The sequence below is a fragment of the Oncorhynchus tshawytscha genome, linkage group LG03, assembly GCF_018296145.1.
Source record: "Oncorhynchus tshawytscha isolate Ot180627B linkage group LG03, Otsh_v2.0, whole genome shotgun sequence".
Taxonomy (NCBI): Eukaryota; Metazoa; Chordata; class Actinopteri; order Salmoniformes; family Salmonidae; genus Oncorhynchus; species Oncorhynchus tshawytscha.
This window is the reverse complement of record NC_056431.1, coordinates 17,767,543-17,788,662: the sequence shown is the minus strand read 5'-3', so window position 1 is coordinate 17,788,662 and position 21,120 is coordinate 17,767,543. Positions and strand designations below refer to the sequence as shown.

Genomic DNA, 21,120 nt, shown 5'->3' with positions numbered 1-21,120 from the left:
CCAGTGGTATTTAGTTTCTGGACAGAGAGAGTGTGCATCCTGTATTCATGGGTTTATATGTGCAGTATGTGTGTGCTCTTGCCTGATAGTGCACATGTCTATAAGTGTGTGTGTGTGCGTGTGCAGCCTGGGAGGTGAGTGTGAGCTGTTAATGACAGGCCAGGGGAGTATGTGTGCTAAAATGACTAGAGAAAAGTCCTGTGTGATTAGAGGCCTCAGTTAGCCTGGCTGAGGCTAAATATGGAAACCGTGTGGAGAGAGACTAAATACTGTCCACTGACTCACTATTCCAATGACCAATGACAGAGCATCGTCCGAGTATGCTCACGAAGCACTTTAGTAAGTCTGTGTAAAAACTGATGCTCTTTACTTCACTATGTTGTTGACACTGTGTCTGTTAAAACTGATGCTCTTTACTTCACTATGTTGTTGACACCATGTCTGTGTGTAAAAACTGATGCTCTTTACTTCACTATGTTGTTGACACCATGTCTGTGTGTTAAAACTGATGTTCTTTACTTCACTATGTTGTTGACACCATGTCTGTGTGTTAAAACTGATGCTCTTTTCTTCACTATGTTGTTGACACCATGTCTGTGTGTTAAAACTGATGCTCTTTACTTCACTATGTTGTTGACACCATGTCTGTGTGTTAAAACTGATGCTCTTTACTTCACTATGTTGTTGACACCATGTCTGTGTGTAAAAACTGATGCTCTTTACTTCACTATGTTGTTGACACCATGTCTGTGTGTAAAAACTGATGCTCTTTTCTTCACTATGTTGTTGACACCATGTCTGTGTGTAAAAACTGATGCTCTTTACTTCACTATGTTGTTGACACTGTGTCTGTTAAAACTGATGCTCTTTACTTCACTATGTTGTTGACACTGTGTCTGTTAAAACTGATGCTCTTTACTTCACTATGTTGTTGACACCATGTCTGTGTGTTAAAACTGATGCTCTTTACTTCACTATGTTGTTGACACTATGTCTGTGTGTTAAAACTGATGCTCTTTACTTCACTATGTTGTTGACACTATGTCTGTGTGTTAAAACTGATGCTCTTTACTTCACTATGTTGTTGACACTGTGTCTGTTAAAACTGATGCTCTTTACTTCACTATGTTGTTGACACTGTGTCTGTGTGTTAAAACTGATGCTCTTTACTTCACTATGTTGTTGACACTGTGTCTGTGTGTTAAAACTGATGCTCTTTACTTCACTATGTTGTTGACACTATGTCTGTGTGTTAAAACTGATGCTCTTTACTTCACTATGTTGTTGACACTGTGTCTGTTAAAACTGATGCTCTTTACTTCACTATGTTGTTGACACCATGTCTGTGTGTAAAAACTGATGCTCTTTACTTCACTATGTTGTTGACACCATGTCTGTGTGTAAAAACTGATGCTCTTTACTTCACTATGTTGTTGACACTGTGTCTGTTAAAACTGATGCTCTTTACTTCACTATGTTGTTGACACTGTGTCTGTGTGTTAAAACTGATGCTCTTTACTTCACTATGTTGTTGACACTATGTCTGTGTGTTAAAACTGATGCTCTTTACTTCATTATGTTGTTGACACTATGTCTGTGTGTTAAAACTGATGCTCTTTACTTCACTATGTTGTTGACACTGTGTCTGTTAAAACTGATGCTCTTTACTTCACTATGTTGTTGACACTGTGTCTGTGTGTTAAAACTGATGCTCTTTACTTCACTATGTTGTTGACACTATGTCTGTGTGTTAAAACTGATGCTCTTTACTTCACTATTTGTTGACACTGTGTCTGTTAAAACTGATGCTTTTACTGACACTATGTTGTTGACACTGTGTCTGTTAAAACTGATGCTCTTTACTTCACTATGTTGTTGACACCATGTCTGTGTGTAAAAACTGATGCTCTTTACTTCACTATGTTGTTGACACTGTGTCTGTTAAAACTGATGCTCTTTACTTCACTATGTTGTTGACACTGTGTCTGTGTGTTAAAACTGATGCTCTTTACTTCACTATGTTGTTCACACCGTGGATGTGTGGATGTGTTGCAGGTTTGGACCTTTTTGACTTTTGTGTCTTTATTGTGAAAGAGACAGTCAGACAGCATTTGAATATGTGTTTGTGTGTGCGAGACGGAGACCGTGCGTGTGTGTGTGTGTCTTTTTAAAACAAGCGAACTCAGCAAGAGGGCCAGCCAGGTCATTCCACCCTGTGTAAAACATGTGCTTCGACTAGTGAGGACAGCTTGAATGAGTTTGAAACACACACTCGCTTTCACACACAACCCTTTGTATATTCACACAAAGCGAAGTCCTCAAACTCCCAGCTGTGATATCAAAACTAGCCCTGTAGGCTAACTTACGCCAGAAACAATTAATTCTTTCACTTCTAAAGAGCCAAGATAAATGTTAAATGAGTCTTGACTGTGTGCAGAGAGTCTCTCTCTTTGGGAGTGAGTGTGTGTGTGAGTGTGTGCATTTGTCAGGGTATATTAGTGTGTTTTGATTCAGAGTGTATGCTGGGGTGAAGCCCAGCTGTGTGTGTGTGTGTGTGTGTGTGTGTGTGTGTGTGTGTATATATATCTCTGAACGTGTGTCGCGCCACACGGCTGTGTGCTCTTGAGGTGTACTGAGTGCAGTTGTAGTAATTTGTAGCTGGAGAGTCTGTGGTAGAGATTAATGGAAGGGACATTGGAGGGGACAGGATGTGTGTTTGAGAGACCTGCAACCCTGTAGGGCTGTATAGTGGAGTGTTTCCTCACCTGGTCTCACACACACATCTCTCTCTACTCTTGTGTAGAGATTTAGATGTAGACATTTGGATCAGGCCAACGCCCCATTATCTCATCTCTCGGTGGGCCAGGTTGGAACTAGTAAGCACTGGTTACAGGGGTGTTCAAATTTAAACCTGTGAGGTTAACTCCCAGGTTTCTATCAGGAGGCCTGGAGCTATGGTGAGGCCTGCACTTCCCTCATAGTAATCCCAGGCTGGGTGTCTCTCTGGCAGGGTGTGTCTCTAATTGAGCCCCCTGTCTGGAGCAGTAAGGCCGGACCACCCAGACTCATGGGATGAATCAGTAACCTTGGTGGAAGGTGTGTAGGGACCTACTGTAGGGAGGGATGTGGGAGGAAACTGGGCGGTTGTTTGATGTTCTGGTGTCATTCTTGGCTTGTTATGGCGTTTGCACTCTCAATGGATCTGTGTGATGTGATCAATGTTGATTGAAATTTAAAAGTGAGATCATTGAAGTATAGACATTTGAGAGGAATGGTATTGTACTATATGTCTCTCTTTTGTTTTTTCTTTCTCTCTGTTTCTCTCTCTATGGAAAAGCAACCCCAACAAGCTCTCTGGTCTCACATTCCCTCGTCTTCTCACTGAGAAAGCAAACGTGAAGCCCTGTCTTTGATAGTCCAGGGAAGGTTGTAAATAGTCCTATTTTATTACCTGTCTGTGAACAATAATAAAGTCTATGAAACCATAGGAACACACACACACACACACACACACCTCATGCTGCCTTATGATAAAGAGAACCATTCACATGGAGTTGAGAATGGGCAAAGAGCCATGGAATGAAGACCCTTCAAATAAATCTGAAAGCTGGAGAGTAGCGGAAGTAGAGGATCGGTGCACAAGTTTGTGTTATAATACACATGTATCTAGTCTGGATTCAGACACAAACACATTTGGAATGAAAGAGATGAACAGCATTAAAAAAAGAAGAGAGGAGGAGGGGTGGAGGGGGGAGAGTAGAACATAGCAGCTTTATCTTGGTGGTGTGGTTCAGAGCCTGCCACCACCGCTGATAACCCATCTCAGGTTGCCCCTGTGTGGGTTGCCAGATCTAATCACTGTCCCCCCTTTTATTTCTGTTCTCTCTCTTTCTCTTCCTCTGAATGCTTCTATAAACAAGGCCAGTGTGTTGCCAGATCATCCTCTCTCTTCCCCGCTCTTATCAGAACTGAGAAGACAGTGTTATCTGCGCTAGCTGCGCCGCGGCCGTGACCAAAAACAAAAGCAGTTACTGTCTGTCTCTGCCTCATCCATTGGCTGGCAAGATGCTAATCGCTGCAAATCTCTCTCAGCCGCTTCCCCGCTCTTTGTTACTGTCTCTAACTTTTTCTCTCTCTCACACACTTTTTTCTCTCTCTCTCTCTCACTTTTTTCTCTCACTCTCTCTCTCACCTTTTTCTCTCTCTCTCTCTCTCACACGTTTTTCTCTCACTCTCTCTCACACTTTTCTCACTCACAAGCTCAAACGCAAAAAAACTTTATTGGCAAATAAAACAACAGAAATCTCAATGGACATTGACATGTTTTCAAATGATGGTTAAAATGGCAACAATTGCATAACACTTTCCTCTCGTATCTGTAGGGCTCTCTCTCACCTCAACACTTGTGTGTGCCATTGTGGTTTTACGTGTCTCTGTTTGGGTTAACTCCCTATACGCGTGTGTGTAGAGTTCAGAGTAGGATGTCTGAGAGCAGCCTATCAGTCTTATAGGAAGAAGAGAAAGTGTCTTTGAGCCATACTGCTGCCTTCAGCTAGTTTTCAGCTCGCTTTGCACTGCACTCTGGGAGAATGCCCTGAAGGAAATGGGCGCATTGATTCTGCCCATCGTTAAAGTGTGATTTGAATGATAACCTGGAAAGAGTGAGTCTCTCTACCTTGGGATGGAGATGCTTAGCGGATAATCACACATACACATATCTCCCTCTCTCTCTCTCTCTCTCTCTCTCTTTCCCACTCTCCTCTCTCTTTCCCACTCCTCTCTCTTTCCCACTCTCCTCTCTCTTTCCCACTCTCCTCTCTCTTTCCCACTCTCCTCTCTCTTTCCCACTCTCCTCTCTCTTTCCCACTCTCCTCTCTCTCTCCCACTCTCTCCCTTCTCTCTCTCTCCCCCTCTCCGTCTCTCCTCTTTCCCTGTCTCTCCCCTCTTTCCCTGTCTCTCTCTCTCTTTCCCTCTCTCCTCTCTCTCCCTCTCCCCTCTCTCTCTCTCTCCTCTCTCTCTCTCTCTCTCTCTCTCTCTCTCTCTCCCTCTCTCTCCTCTCTTTCCCTCTCTCTCTCCCCTCTCTCCTCTCTTTCCCTCTCCCCTCTCTCCTCTCTCTCTTTCCCCTCTCCCTCGCTCTGTTGATTTCTCTCCTATTTCTCCCTCTTTTTTTCTTTATGGGTGACATTTTCCACTGTCGAATCACACACATGCAGTGGATACCTCAGATTAAAATGGGGAAATGTTGCTCCAAATCTGTCTCTCTCGTGTTGTATGACCTCCCCAGAGAGACAGATGAGTTTGGCCATATAATTTTCCACTGACAGACCGGGTGCACAGCTCACCTCTGCTGTGTGTGGCTGGGCGTATGAGATGTGGGTTGTGTTTGGAGGTTGTCCATGGTGCTTGCTGTGGCCAGCTGAGCTGGAAGGGTCTAATCTGTGGGCTAAACTGAGAATACCTCTTTGCTAATAGCTGTGTCCTTGTCACTTTACATGAAAGTAACAGTCAGACCCAGGTCTTAGCAGCGTTCACATAACACTATCCAAACTCCTCTTTCTCTCCCCAAGGTGCAAGCAGACACCACAAACCCCATAGTGTCAATCACCCACCCCACCGATGCTAAAATTACACCTAATTCATACACTGGCTACACACACAGACGTCTGTTCAGGCTATATGTATTCCAGCCTCTCCTTCTGTGGCTTTGGCCCTCCAGGAATCATATGTTGGCCAATCTTTGAAGACTTGCTATCCCAACCGGGACCAGAGTATTTTTAGCCTGGTAGAATCTGACTGTAGGGGGAAATAGTGGGTGGACACGGTGACACATACTGATGGGTATTTTGGGGGAGGTAGAGGAAGAGGATTGAGGCGAACCCCCCAGGGGAGGGACAGGCCCTTCTCATTCCTGTTTCTTCTTACACACACACAGTGGCACACAAATGCACACACATACACTTGCATAAACACAAACACACACAAATGTCAAACACTTGCGAACACATCTACAATTTAAATGCGCACAATATACACCTGTAGGTATGCAGTATGATGTCTGCTGGTGTCTGCCTTGGACATCACTGTGGCCTTACTGCTATATGAATGCTTAGTCCTCTCGTGGGCTCATAGTTGTATAACACACACTATGCTAGGTGTTGTGTAGGGGTTATGACTATTTGGTAACGATTTACTTTGAATAAATATCTATAAATACAGATCCATAACTCATTAATTACACATCATTTCATGAACGTGTTATAACAGGTCCCAACCGCATTGTTAAAGGTTAACTTCTCTGGGATATGTGGGACGGTAGCGTCCGACCTCGCCAACAGCCAGTGAAATTGCAGGTCGCCAAATTCAAAACAACAGAAATCCCATAATTAAAATTCCTCAAACATACAAGTATTATACACCATTTTAAAGATAAACTTCTTGTAAATCCAGCCACAGTGTCTGATTTCAAATGGGCTTTACCGCGAAAGCACACAACGATTATGTTAGGTCAGCACCTAACAGCCATTTTCCAGCCAAGGAGAGGGCTCACAAAAGTCAGAAATAGCGATTTAAATGAATCACTAACCTTTGATCTTCATCAGATGGCACTCACAGGACTTCATGTTACACAATAAATGTGTGTTTTGTTCGATAAAGTTAATCTTTATGTCCAAAAACCTAATTTGAAATGGTTGTGTTATGTTCAGGAATGCATTGTCTCAAACAAACATCCAGTGAAAGTGCAGAGAGCCACATCAAATTACAGAAATACTCATAATAAACATTGATAAAAGATACAAGTGTTATGCATGGAATTATAGATAAACTTCTCCTTAATGCAACCGATGTGTCAGATTTCAAAAGGCTTTACAGCGAAAGCACACCTTGCGATTATGTTAGGTCAGCACCTAGCCACAGAAAAATATACAGCCATTTTCCAAAGAAGGAGAGGTGTCAGGAAAGTCAGAAATAGCGTTATAAATATTCACTTACCTTTGATGATCTTGATCGGAATGCACTCCCAGGAATCCCAGTTCCACAATAAATGTTTGTTTTGTTCGATAAAGTCCATCATTTATGTCCAAATACCTCTTTTTTTGTTCGCGCGTTTAGCCCAGTAATCCAAATGCTCAATGCGAGATCGCTTAGTGCCGACGAAAAGTTATATTACAGTTCGTAGAAACATGTCAAACGATGTATGGAATCAATCTTTAGGATGTTTTTATCATAAATCTTCAATAACGTTTCAACCGGACAATTCCTTTGTCTTTAGAAATGAAAAGGAACGCAGCTACATCTCACGGCCACGCGCATGATTTAGCTCATGGCATTCTGCCAGACACCTGACTCAAACAGCTCTCATTTGCTCCCCCTTCACAGTAGAAGCCTGAAACAAGGTTCTAAAGACTGTTGACATCTAGTGGAAGCCTTAGGAAGTGCAATATGACCCCATAGACACTGTATATTGGATAGGCAAAGACATGAAAACCTACAAACCTCAGATTTCCCACTTCCTGGTTGGATTTTTCTCAGGCTTTTGCCTGCCATATGAGTTATGTTATACTCAGACATCATTCAAACACTTTTAGAAATGTCAGAGTTTTTTCTATCCAAATCTACTAGTAATATGCATATTCTAGCTTTTGGGCCTGACTAGCAGGCAGTTTACTCTGGCCACCTTATTATCCAAGCTACTCAATACTGCCCCCCAGTCCCAAAGAAGTTCATGAAATATATCCATAGCATATCTATAGAGTATTCATGTCATGCTATGCAAGAGCTCATATCTAGGTATCTTAATAGATGCATCATTACAATGAAAGCGTAGTGTCATCATTATGGCTGTTCTCAAAAGTGTGCTTCTGCCATACCAGGGATAGTGAATATGCCTAAAGGCCAAGCCATGTTTTTAAAATGATGCTGATCTGTAGAATGTACTAGACTCATTTCCCCCACTGTCCGGTATAGGCCTGTGACAACGATTTTCTCCCCACTAAGGTGAATGGAGCATAAATATCCCCACAGGATTGAATCATCAGGGTATAGTTTACAGATCAAATTGTCTCGTTGATATCGTAACTCATTAACAGCCCTCCTCCACTTTAAAATGAGGCCTAAGTTGGTCGTACTGGTCTATAATGCACACATGAAGGTTTTTGTATGCATTCTATGCAATCAAACCAAAGTCAAATATATTTCCACATTCATACAGCATTTAAAGCTAAGCACGTCATGGTAATTAACTGTGCAGTTTACCACTGAACACCAACATTAAAAGTCTATGTATGAATTCTATGCAGTCAATGTACTGTCATTTCTATTTTCCCATTCATAAAGTAGCATAGAGGTTAAGAGCATTGGAACAGTAACCCAAAGGTCGCTGGTTTGAATCCATGTGAAAAATCTGTCTGTACTCTTGAGCAAGGCACTTAACCCTAATTACTCCTGGAAGTAGTTCTGGAGAAGAGCGTCTGCTTAATGACTAAAATGTAAATGTTATATCAAAAAGAATACAGACACAACACAATGTTAAAGGTAATATGAATATTTTATTTCATTTTTAAAAAAAATGTATCCTTTATTTAACTAGGCAAGTCAGTTAAGAGCAAATTCTTATTTACAATGACGGCCTAGGAACAGTGGGTTAATAACTGCCTTGTTCAGGGGCAGAACAACACATTTTATACTTTGTCAGCTCAGGGATTTGAACTAACAACCTTGTGGTTCCTGGCCCAACACTCTAACCACTAGGCTACCTGCCACCCATGTAAACAATTGCTGAAGGCATCGTTGAAGAATCCTACTATTGACATTTTTCAGTTTAACTTTTGTTGAGTAGGTTTAACAAAGATTCATATTAAAAGCATTCACATTCAATTCCCCATTTTAGACATAGCAATAACTATTTTAGTGAGTAAAACGTACTAACACAGGGTGATAAAGCAAGCAAGCATTTCACTCTTATTCACTAATGTTGTAGCTAGCTAGCTAAGCCCCTGTGGCACACTGTCAACATGTTAATTGTCGTCAAACTCATGAAGCATTTGGGTAATGTTATTTCACTATTTACATTGTACTTTGGCACATTACAGACCTTTTTAAAACCGGACAAGTTAAAAGACAGAAAACAGTTGTCACGCCCTGACCTGAGTATTCTTTGTTTTCTTTATATATTTTGGTTAGGTCAGGGTGTGACGATGGTGGTATGTGTGTTTTGTCTCATCTAGGGTTTTGTACTGTCTAGGGGTTTTGTAGGTTCATGGGGTTGTTTACCATCTAGGTGTTTATGTAGGTCTATGGTTGCCTAGATTGGTTCTCAATTTCAGGCAGGTGTTTATCGTTGTCTCTGATTGGGAACCATATTTAGGCAGCCATCTTTGGGTATTTCGTGGGTTATTGTCTGTTATGTTGCATGTTAGCACTGTTCATTAGCAGTCACGTTCATTTGTTGTTATGTTAATTTGTTCAGTGTACTTCGTGTTTTTTCGTCATCCATTAAACTATGCATTCACACCACGCTGCGCTTTGGTCTCCTCCATACGACGATCGTGACAACAGACACTTTTGAAACGTCTATTGACAGTTGGAAAACTTGTTGACATTGCCAGGGGCTTAGCTAGCCCCTAGCTAGGATTACTAAATTAGTGAATAAGGGGGAAAAGCTAGCTAGCTTTACCACCTTGTGTTAGTACGTTTTACTCACTTAAAATACAGTGAGCTCCAAAAGTATTAGGACAGTGACACATTTTTTACAGCTAGTCTTTGCACAGGACTAAATCTCGCTTCCCCCATCCATCTCACTATAACCTATATGAATTAGCATGGTGTCGTGGCCTTTCTGGTTAAATGTGCCTCTGTGTTCCCCTCAGCTGGCATCAATCAGCGCTGCGTTTGGTCCCACACAATGCAGCCCTTGACTGGGAACCTCCATTTGGCTCGGCTTGGCAGGGCGGCCCTTTTTATCAATACACACCAATCTTTACTAGCAAATTCACCCCTTTGAAAGTCAGTTTTCTCTAGAGGTTTTCTTTGGGAGGGGCTGGGGGGTGGGGGTCGAGACGTTTGTTTAACGTTTGGCTGAGTGACATGGTTGCCGGGGAGATGGAAGTGGTTGGGGGGACTGGAGGGTTAATGGTTACGTGGGGGTGTTTGGCTTACAGTGCCGCAGTACTCCCTGTGTGGTGTGTGCGTGCGGGCAGCACAGGAGGCTACTGAGGGAGGACGACTCATAATAATGACTAGAATGGAATGAATGAACATGGAAACCATGTGTTTGTGTTTCGATACCATTCCATTAATTCCGTACCAGCCATGACTAGGAGCCCGTCCTCCCAGTGAAGGCTCCACCTGTGGTGTGCAGATAAACAGTTGTGTGCTGTCCAACACACCATACTGTACTACTCTCCCACTAGCCTACATGCACCACTATAGGGTTGGTTTTACTTTCCCTCTAGATTCCAGTGCATTCATGAATCGAGGTGCTCTCCCATGGTGAAACTGAAAACGGAGTTGAACCCCAACTCTTACCTGCAGTTTGCCATTAGTCACACATCCACAGACAGGATATTCTCACTCTTTCCTTTCCCCTCCTCTTGACTTCCCCTCCTCTCTTATTTCTCTCCCTCTGACGTGCCTTCTCTTGTTCAGTTCACCTTCATCCATCTTCTTCTGTCATCGCTCGTTCATGTTGTCCCCCTCATCCGTCCCAAAAATGGAAGTATTGACCTCCGGTTCAGGTTAAACTCTCAGACCACACCTAGAGACGCTGCAGAGCCACCTCCCTCTCATTACTCATTCACATGGCTTACGGAGTTGACTTCTAGAGAAGGTTACTGATGAGTTACGGACTTGACTTCTAGAGAAGGTTACTGATGAGTTACGGACTTGAGTTGTAGAGAATGTTACTGATGAGTTACGGACTTGACTTGTAGAGAATGTTACTGATGAGTTACGGAGTTGACTTGTAGAGAATGTTACTGATGAGTTACGGAGTTGACTTGTGGAGAATGTTACTGATGCGTTACGGAGTTGACTTGTAGAGAATGTTACTGATGAGTTACAGAGTTGACTTGTAGAGAACGTCTTCTATGGCTCCAGGAGATGGATTAACATGAATGACTTGGATGAGTCCCTGTGTTGACCCTGAAGCCTTGTTTCCATTGGCACTTTAAATCAGGGCCCCATTCAATCACTTATCATTCTCTCTCTCTCTGTCAGGTGATAGCGTTGGCAGATGCAGCGGAGGAGAACCGGGCATGTCTGAATCAGGCGTTTGTCCGTCTGCGCAGCGCCACCCACCTCCTCATCCTCCTGGTCTCCCTGTGGCAGGGCCTCAACACAGAGCAGAACGCCATCCTGGAGGCTACGCTGTTACCCCTGCTACAGGACACACCACAGCTGGTGAGACACACACACACTGCTACCCCTGCTACAGGACACACCACAGCTGGTGAGACACACACACTGTTACCCCTGCTACAGGACACACCACAGCTGGTGAGACACACACACTGCTACCCCTGCTACAGGACACACCACAGCTGGTGAGACACACACACTGTTACCCCTGGTACAGGACACACCACAGCTGGTGAGACATACACACTGTTACCACTGCTACAGGACACACCACAGCTGGTGAGACACACACACTGTTACCCCTGGTACAGGACACACCACAGCTGGTGAGACACACACTTTTACCCATGCTGGACACACCACAGCTTACCCCTGCTACCCCTGCTACAGGACACACCACAGCTGGTGAGACACACACACACACACACACACACACACACACACACACACTACACACACTGTTACCACTGCTACAGGACACACCACAGCTGGTCAGACACACACACACACACACACACACACACACACACACACACACACACACACACACACACACACACACACACATGTTAGACATACACACTGTTACCACTGCTACAGGACACACCACAGCTGGTGAGACACACACACTGTTACCCCTGGTACAGGACACACCACAACTGCTGGGAAAACACACGCACACACACACACACACACATTGCTTTCTCTCTCTCTCTCTCCCCATCTGACTCCTGGCTGCTTGACCCAAGTCTCCCCCTCTGACCCTGGAGAATAAACACAAAGTACCTCAGTGATCTGTCCTGAAGCCCCTAAGTGGTTCTGCTACCACACACTCTCTCTCAGGTGCCACTGAATATACTCCTGGCAGCTCCACAGAGGATGAGGATGGTGTTACTGACCTGTGTGTGAAGAGAAGAGTTCTATCTAGACGGAGTGAATGTAATCGGGACAATGGAGAGGAGACGAATAGGCCTGATTCCAAACCACAATGTACACCCTTCCCTCTCACCCTCACAGATATACAGGGAGTAGTGATGTTTCCTCCCACAGGCCTCCAATAGGCTAGTGAAGTTTCAGATAGTGTAGCTTTGAACTGGAGCCTGTATTCAGCCCTGACGTCCCTTTGGTCAAGGAAGGCTATGGCAGTGAGAATGCGGTAGGGGGGGTGAGGGGGACATTTTCTGAGAGGGCCAGAGGGGTCTTGTTCGGTTGTGTATGTGTGTCACAGGGGAGTTGTTCTGTTAGCAATTTAGAATCACATAAACAAGTGTGTTGAGAGAAGCCCTCCATGAGTCCACGTGATACGATGACAGATTTCTGCTCCCATAGAGACCGAAAGTGTGTGTGTGCTCTCACCAGTTGTGGTGTGTGTGTGTGTGTGTGTGTGTGAGAGTGAGTGACAGTCAGTCAGTCAGTCAGTCATTCCATAGCCCGTGTGTCTGTTAGTGTTTCCACTGTGATTAAACGCATGACATCTCATCATCACACAGGTTAGAGGTGTGTCTATATACAGTCCTCTCTATTTACCCAATTTCACACCAAATACCCCCACTGCCCCTTCAAGAGAGACATAGGGACAGGTTGCTAACACACACACACATCTGCAAACACAACCTCACTGTGATAGACACCCCATTACACGCATACACACACTTTGTCTTTCATTACCACACACACAGTAAACACGCCCGAGAGCACACATCCGAGCAGACATCCAGTCAGCCTGCACCTGATGAGGCCCCAGAGAGATGGAGTCACTGAGAGTGAGAGTATGTATGTATTTCGGTGTTTGTTGTTGTGGTTGCTCTTGTGAATGGGATTAAGTTAATGAAAGGTCATTAGGGTCAGGCCCGCTGCATTAGCCCATACGTGTGGAGAGATGGGCTATTCTAGGAAGCTCTACTCACACTGGACAGAAATAAAGATAACGTACTGTATGGAAAGGACCAGGCCAGGAGCATCTGACACACATACATGAGGGTGTGTGCGTGCGGGATAGATTTATGTGTGAGTCAGAGATTGTCTTTGGCCCCTCGTCTCACCTATTTGACCTCTTTTTTTTCTCCGGTGAGGTCATCATCTCCGGTGAGGTCGTCACAGGTGAACGAGATTCCCTTTCCCCACGGACGCTCCCAGGACTGGAATTCCAATTGGGATAAGTCCTTGGAATTCTGTGGATTGGAATAAGGCTTCTGTGAAGGATTGGGAGGAGTGGTAGAATGGATTAGTGAAGAGAGAATAGAATTAGGTGGGAATGAGAAACGGAGAGAGAAAGAGGCTCTAGATAATGACCTGTGCAACTGGGCTGATTAAACAAGGAAGAGGGGAAGGGGGATGGAGATAGAAGAGGAGAAAAGCTGCAGAGGAGCGCTCCGCTGTTCTCCCTGTTCCCCCACGACTGTGTGGCTTTGCACGACACCAACTCCATCATCAAGTCTGCTGACGACACCACGGTTGTAGGCCTGATAACCAACCACGACAAGTCACCCTATAGGGAGGAGGTAAGTGAACTGGTATTGTGGTGCCAGGACAACAACCCCTCAATGTCAGCAAAACAAAGGAGTTGATTGTTGACTTCAGGAAGCAGAGAGAACATTCCCCGATCCACATCAACAGGACTGCAGTAGATGGAGTCAGCAGTTTTTAAGTTCCTCGGGGTGGTTGAGGGGCAGCTCTCGAGGGGAACTGGGCTGGTGGCCGAGAAGTCAGGTTACTGGTACGGTTCCCCGAATCATCTGGTTGGGGGATCTGTCCTTGTGGCCTTGGCCTGGGCACTTGACCCTTGTTGCTCCTTGGGTCGCTCTAGATGGGAGTCTCTGCTGGATGACAGAAAGTAATGTCATTTTCAGCAGCTTCACTGCAGTTTATATATAATAAAGAAGTTCCTTGGGGTCCACGTAACAGAGGGCTTGACATGGACCAACAACGCCACCATTCTTGTCAAGAGGGCGCAACAGCGTCTCTACTTCCTAAAGGCAGCTGAAGAAATTCAGCATGCCAACCTGGGTCCTCTCCAAATACTACCATCGAGAGCGTCCTGACCGTTTACTACTGCGAATACTGAACAATTTAAACACCTTCTCACCAATCCCCCCTTTTTCTGATACATGTGTAAATATTGGATATACATTGTGCCTTCCTGTATTATACTTATGCTAAAATGTTTGTTCTATTCTACTGAGCCATTCGTATTCTTATCTTTTCTTATTTCTTAATGTTGTTGTATTGTTGAAGGAACCTGCATTACGTTGGGAAACCTAGTCAGTTACACAACTAAATGCAGTCAGCTGAAATGTGTCTTCCGCATTTAACCCAGAGAGGTGCGGGTGGCTTGTTTGGGGTTAACTGCCTTGCTAAAGAGCAGAACAGCAGATTTTTCCACCTTGGGGATTTGAACCAGTGACTTTTCAGTTACTGGCCCAACGCTCTTAACCGCTAGGCCACCTGCCACAGTATACTATGTGTAGCCTGTACATACGACTAATAAAACTAGAAACTTGAGAGTGAAGTTTCTCTCTTGTCGTCTCTTATCCTTCATGACCACTGATCCATAGCCTCTCTTTGCCGCAGTAAAACAGGAGGGAAGAAGGTAAGGGGGAGAAGAGAGGAGGAGAAGGGTGACAGGAAACACATCTCTCTGGTAATTGACGGGGCGCTCGTTTAGCTTGGCCCGACCCAGCAGATTGATGCGGCCAACCAGAACAACCTCCTTCTCCCCCTATTTTTTTTTTCTTCCACTTGTTCTCACTCTCTGTTTCTTTCCCTCGCTTTCCACTCTGCTGTGAATAGAGCTGCTGACTCTTAATGTCTCAGTTCTATTCCTGCACCCGTCCTCCCTGAAGTTTACATTACTAGAAACTAGTACTAGAAACCTCTCTACCGCTCGCCTTTTCCTCCTCCCCCACACTTCCCTCTCTCCATATGTCTCGCTAGCTGTCTCTTCATTTCTTCTCTTGATGGAAAAGGAGGAGTATTGTCAGGAGTTGAGTACAATGTTCATTTGACTGTGTTAGTAATGAATTGCAAAATGCACAGAAAGGGGAGCTAACCACTCATACAATGAAAAAGGATGAGATACGGTTTGCTTTTACATCAGGTCATATGTGGAACTACTAAAGTATTAAATTATATCAAATATCTGCCTGTGACAATAAATATTTCTGGATTAGTCGGGGATTTGGTTCTATAGAAATGATTTTGCTTTGCTTGGCTCACAGCATGACGTTGTATTTCCAGTCTCTTCTCATGCCTGGTCTTTAAATTACTTTTCCAGTCAAGTTGAGCATGTCACCTTTGAGGGATTACTGTCTGAACCTTTGTCAGTCCCTATGGGAGTCCTTCAGTGCTCTATATTAGGCCCCATTCTGTTATCCATAGTCACAAGTTATTTTGAAATCGCAACTGGGATTTCCACAATGTGCCTTGTCAGAGGGGAAGTGACCTCTATTTATTAGCAGACAAAAAGACTTCTCCGTTCCCTCCCACAGCTTCTTGTTCTCCTGACCTTCACTTTCTCTTAATCACAAACAAAGATGTCCAAGGTCATCCTCAGCATGCAAGATGTCCATTATCACTCTACCATATGATTTGCCACTTGGGCCCAGTTCCAAACCCATTGCTGTGCCCTTCACTGCCCTTCATTTCAAATTGAAATTGAGAAGCCAGGTAGCCGGGCAGTTAAGAGCGTTGGGCCAGTAACTGAAAGGTCGCTGGTTCGAATCCCCGAGCTGACTAGGTATAAAATCTGTGCCCTTGAGCAAGGCATAACCCTAATTAAGTAAATGTATATCCTAATATTGTTACCCAGCTGGTGAAATCTGTACTGTTAGTCCAGTTCAACATGTTGGGGGTCCTGATAGCCTGTTGAAAGTTATTGTTTCAGTGTGAGTTGAGATTTATGTTCTACTGCCTTCTTCCTCAATAGTCTCCCTTTCTCTCCTTTCCTCTCTCTCCATTTCATTCTTTTTTTCCTCCTCTCTCTCTAATGTCAGGTCTCTTCCCTGTCATCATCATTATGGGTCTGATTACCTGTCATTAGGGCTCATTTAGAGGCCTATCAGCATGGCGGCAGGGGGGCAGCCTCAGCCCCACACCCTGGCTGCCTGTCAACACCCCCACAGCCCAGCTCGGTCTGGCGGGAGGGGGGGGGCGCGAGGGATGTGTCCGTGTGTATGAGAGATGGTCAGACAAGATAATTTTCTCTTTCTCCGGGAGAGGCAATTGGATTGAATGATAATTGGTGCTGTTTCACGTCTGAGGGATTCACATTATTGACTCGTCTGCGGGGTGAATTTTGTATCTGCTCTCTGTGTTTCTGCTCATCTGTGTAGAAACAGTATACGGTTTTGTGTGTGTGTGTGTGTGGCTGGCGCACGTATGTACTGCCACACAATACCGCATGCCTATGCCGGCGTGTTTGTCGTGATACCTGTGTGTGTGTGTGTGTGTGTGTGTGTGTGTGTGTGTGTGTGTGTGTTTCTCACACACAGAAGGGATCAGGCAGTGTTTATGCTAGACTGGGATGGAACAGACTCGTACAGTAGTAGCTAGATAAACAGACTGTCTCGGCCTGTAAATACTACAGTTGTACATGGTAGTACATCATCCTGGACACAGGGGGCACTATGCATTCAAGGCCAGACTATTGGGTTGTGACGTCTGCCAGACAGGGCGCATCTCAATAGTCAGAAGTCACTTCCTCTCGTTGTATGATTTATTCCTCTTTCCTGGAAATCTGATCTGAATCTCACTTATACATGTATGGACCACATGCCCAGCTTCTCTCTTTCTCCCTGTTGTTTTCTCTCTGTCACTTTTTGTTCTCTCACTCTTTTCGATCACTGTCTATTGTTCTCTGCCTTCTTTCCCCATTTCCTACTTTGCTCTCCCTAACCCCCCTGTCTCATATGTTCGAATAACAGAATACCTGTCTCTGTGTGTGTGTCTCTCTCTCTCAGGGTTGGGAGGAGAGTGTGGACGCGGCCGTGTCTCACCTCCTGAGGACCTGTCTGTCTCGCAGCCCTAAGGATCAGGCCCTGTCTCTGTCCACCTCCCAGCTCAACATGCCCAAAGACACGGTCCGCCTGAAGAAGCACATCACCCTGCTGTGTGACCGCCTGGGCAAGGGTGGAAGGCTGTCCCTGGCCTCCGAGGCCAACGTACCCACACCAGTCATGATGCCAGGTGAGAGAGGGGAAGAGTGTTTGTGTGTCTCTCAGTGTGTGTGTGTGTGTGTGTGTGTGTGTGTGTGTGTGTGTGTGTGTGTGAGAAAAAGCAGTTTCTCTTCATTAGTGTTCAGTATAGCCTTTAATGATGCCATTAACCCCTTCCTCTGAGAATGCCTAATAAATCCTGTCCCACTGAGGTGTGTGTGTGCACGCTCTGTCTGTTTTTCCAGTGTTAACCCCTGGCTGTGAGAATGTCTAGTAAACACTATTCCCTTGGTAAAGGTGTTATGGTTGGAGAGAAGAGCACATTTCTCAATCATAGCCATGTTTATGGCCTTCACACACTCTCAAGCCTACAGTGGTGTGTGTGTGTGGGTGCCCAACCACCACCCCCATGGTTCATTGAGTTCTAACAAAAGTGTGTGTTTGTGTCTGAACCTCCTTAAGCAGGCCAAATACCTTTTTTACCCCCACTCCTTTTATGCTCCTTCCTTCCTTCCTCCTCTCGCTCTCTCTCTCGCTCTCTCGCTCTCTCTCTCGCTCTCTCTCTCGCTCTCTCTCTCGCTCTCTCTCTCGCTCTCTCTCTCTCTCGCAGTCACCCCTCACACGTATAAGTGTGTTGATGACAAATCAACTCGACCATTTCCCTTCAGTAGTTCTCTCCCTAGTTTCCACCCCATCAAACACAGCAGTTGATTAATGCGAGATGTTTAATATGATATATGAGGACTGTTGATGGACATAGGGGCAGTATTGTGAAGCGATAGGTAGCCACCAGCCAGACTAATGAATATGGACACAGTGGAGGGAGGAAATATTAACCATGGTTTTCCAGTTGAAATCCTCCCGCTCCGCAAATAGAAGAATTAGTTGCCTTTTATTGAGTGCTTTACGCATTCATGCTTTGGAGTTTGTAATTAATTCACGACATGGATATGGGTTCTTGACCCAGAATACTTTGAGAGTTCTGGGATGGTGTAGTTGTATTTTGATGTTGTTAAGCTTGACATTGTTTGTCGTTAGCCTTACAGTACACAACGCTGCCATGGTAGTGGCATAGATGGGTCTTTGATAGTTATGACAACTTAGGCAGCTTATGGACTGTTACTGTATGGATGTGGGCAGTAAACCAGAAAAGTCGCAATAGTGTGTGTTATTTGGGACTACTGGAGGTATCCCTTATATGATGTCCATCCAGGGTGTGTGTGTCTGTGTCAGAGTTCTGCACAGCTTTTTTGGGAGATATCCGACATCAGGCCAGCCCGACCCACCCTCAAAGTATTGTTCAGAGAGCCAATCCGTGACCCACCAAATTATATCCAATTTATGTCATTGTTTTCATGACTCCGTAGTAGTATGCTATTATTCCCCTTCCCTGCATGAATGAATTTGTCTGGATGTCTATTCAACATTTGTGTAAAAGGAAACCATGCCATGAATTCAGAACGATAGGCCTATCTTTTTGTCTACACAATGCGATGTGTCACATTGATGTGTCACATTTTTAGATATGTTTGCAAATGTATTAAAAATAAAAAATAAATGTTTACATCCATAAGTATTCAGTCCCTTGGCTATGAGACTTGTAATTGAGCTCAGGGTGCATCCTGTTTCCATTGATCATCCTTGAGATGTTTCTACAACTTGACTGGAGTCCCTGTGGTAAATTCAATTGATTGAACTTGATTTGGAAAAGTACACACCTGTCTATATACAGTAAGGTCCCACAGTTGACAGTGCATGTCAGAGCAAAAACCAAGCAATGAAGTCGAAGGAATTGTCCGTATAGTTCAGAGACAGGATTGTGTCTAGGCACAGATCTGGGGAAGGGTACCAAAAAATGTCTGCAGCATTGAATATCCCCAAGAACACAGTGGCCTCCACCTTTCATTATTTTTAAAAACCTTTTCTCCCCAATTCCGTGATATCCAATTGGTAGTTAGTCTTGTCCCATCGCTGCTACTCCCGTACGGACTCGGGAGAGGTGAAGGTCGAAAGCCATGTGTCCTCCGAAAACACGACCCTGCCAAGCCGCACTGATTCTTGACACACTGCTCGCTTAACCCGGACAACTGGCAACTGTGTCAGCGTGCATGCGCCCCGGCCCGCCACAGGAGTCGCTAGAGCACGATGGGACACGGACATCCCAGCCGGCCAAACCCTCCCCTAACCTGGACGACACTGGGCCAATTAGGCGCTGCTTCATTTTTTAAATTGTACCTTTATTTAACCAGGCAAGTCAGTTAAGAACAAATTCTTACTTTCAATGGCGGCCTAGGAACAGTGGGTTTACTGCCTTGTTCAGGGGCAGAATGACAGATTTTTACCTTGTCAGCTCGGGAATTCGATCTTGCAACCTTCTGGTTACTAGTCCAACGCTCTAACCACTAGGCTACCTGCCGCCCCATGGGTCTCCCAGTCGTGACCAGCTGTGACACAGCCCGGGATCAAATGTGGATCTGTAGTGACACCTCAAGCACTGCAATGCAGTGCCTTAGACCGCTGCGCTACTCGGGAGGCCTGGCCTCTACCATTCTTAAATGGAAGAAGTTTGGAACCACCAAGACTCTTCCTAGAGCTGGCCACCTGGCCAAACTGCGCAATCGGGGGAGAAGAGCCTTGGTCAGGGAGGTGAGCAAGAACCTGATGGTCACTCTGACAGAGCTCCAGGGTTCCTCTGTGGAGATGGGAGAACCTTCCAGAAGAACAACCATCTCTGCAGCATTCAACCAATAAGGTCTTTATGGTTGAGTGACCACTCCCCAGTAATTGGCACATGACAGCCCACTTGGAGTTTCCCAAAAGGCAGCTAAAAGACTCTCTGACCGTGAGAAACAAGATTCTCTGGTCTAAAGAAACCAAGATGGAACTATTTGGCCTGAATGTCAAGTGTCACATCTGGAGGAAAGCAGGCACCACTCATCACCTGGCCAATACCATCCCTACGGTGAAGCATGGTGGTGGCAGCATCATGCTGTGGGGATGTTTTTCACCGGCAGGGACTTGGAGACTAGTCAGGATCAAGGGAAAGATGAACGGAGCAAAATAGAGATCCTTGATTAAAACCTGCTCCAGAGTCCAATGGACATCAGACTGTGGGTGAATGTTCACCGTCCATCAGTACAACGACACCACTAAGCACACAGCCAAGACAACGCAGGAGTGGCTTCAGGACAAGTCTCTGAATGTCCTTGAGCGGCCCAGCCAGAGCACAAACTTGAACCAGATCAAACATCTCTGGAGAGAGCTGAAAACAGCTGTGCAGGGACACTCCCCATCCAACCTGACAGAGCTTGAGACGATCTGCAGAGAAGAATGGGAGAAACTCCCCAAATACAGGTGTGCCAAGCTTTTAGCGTCAAACCCAAGAAGACTAATCGCTGCCAAAGGTGCTTCAACAAGGTACTGGGTAAAGGGTCTGAATACTTATGTAAATGTAATATTTCAGTTGTTTTTTAAGACATTTGCAACAAATGCTTTGTCATTATTGGGTATTGTGTATACATTGATGAGGGAAAAAACAACATAAATAATTTTAGAATAAGGCTGTAACGTAACAAAATGTGAAAAAAGTGAAGGGGTCTGAATACTTCCGAAT

General features: G+C 44.9%; 1 protein-coding gene across 3 annotated transcripts in view; it reads left to right on the top strand.

The window, feature by feature from the left end:
• The window catches only part of bbs9 (Bardet-Biedl syndrome 9), a 217,361-nt gene that overhangs the window by 90,273 nt on the left and 105,968 nt on the right, over positions 1-21,120 (top strand). For all 3 annotated transcript variants that reach the window (XM_042311216.1, XM_042311211.1, XM_042311215.1), the window contains 2 exons: positions 11,215-11,397; positions 17,313-17,538. In XM_042311216.1, coding sequence (XP_042167150.1) covers positions 11,215-11,397; positions 17,313-17,538 — 409 coding nt within the window. The remainder of the gene's footprint in view (positions 1-11,214; positions 11,398-17,312; positions 17,539-21,120) is intronic.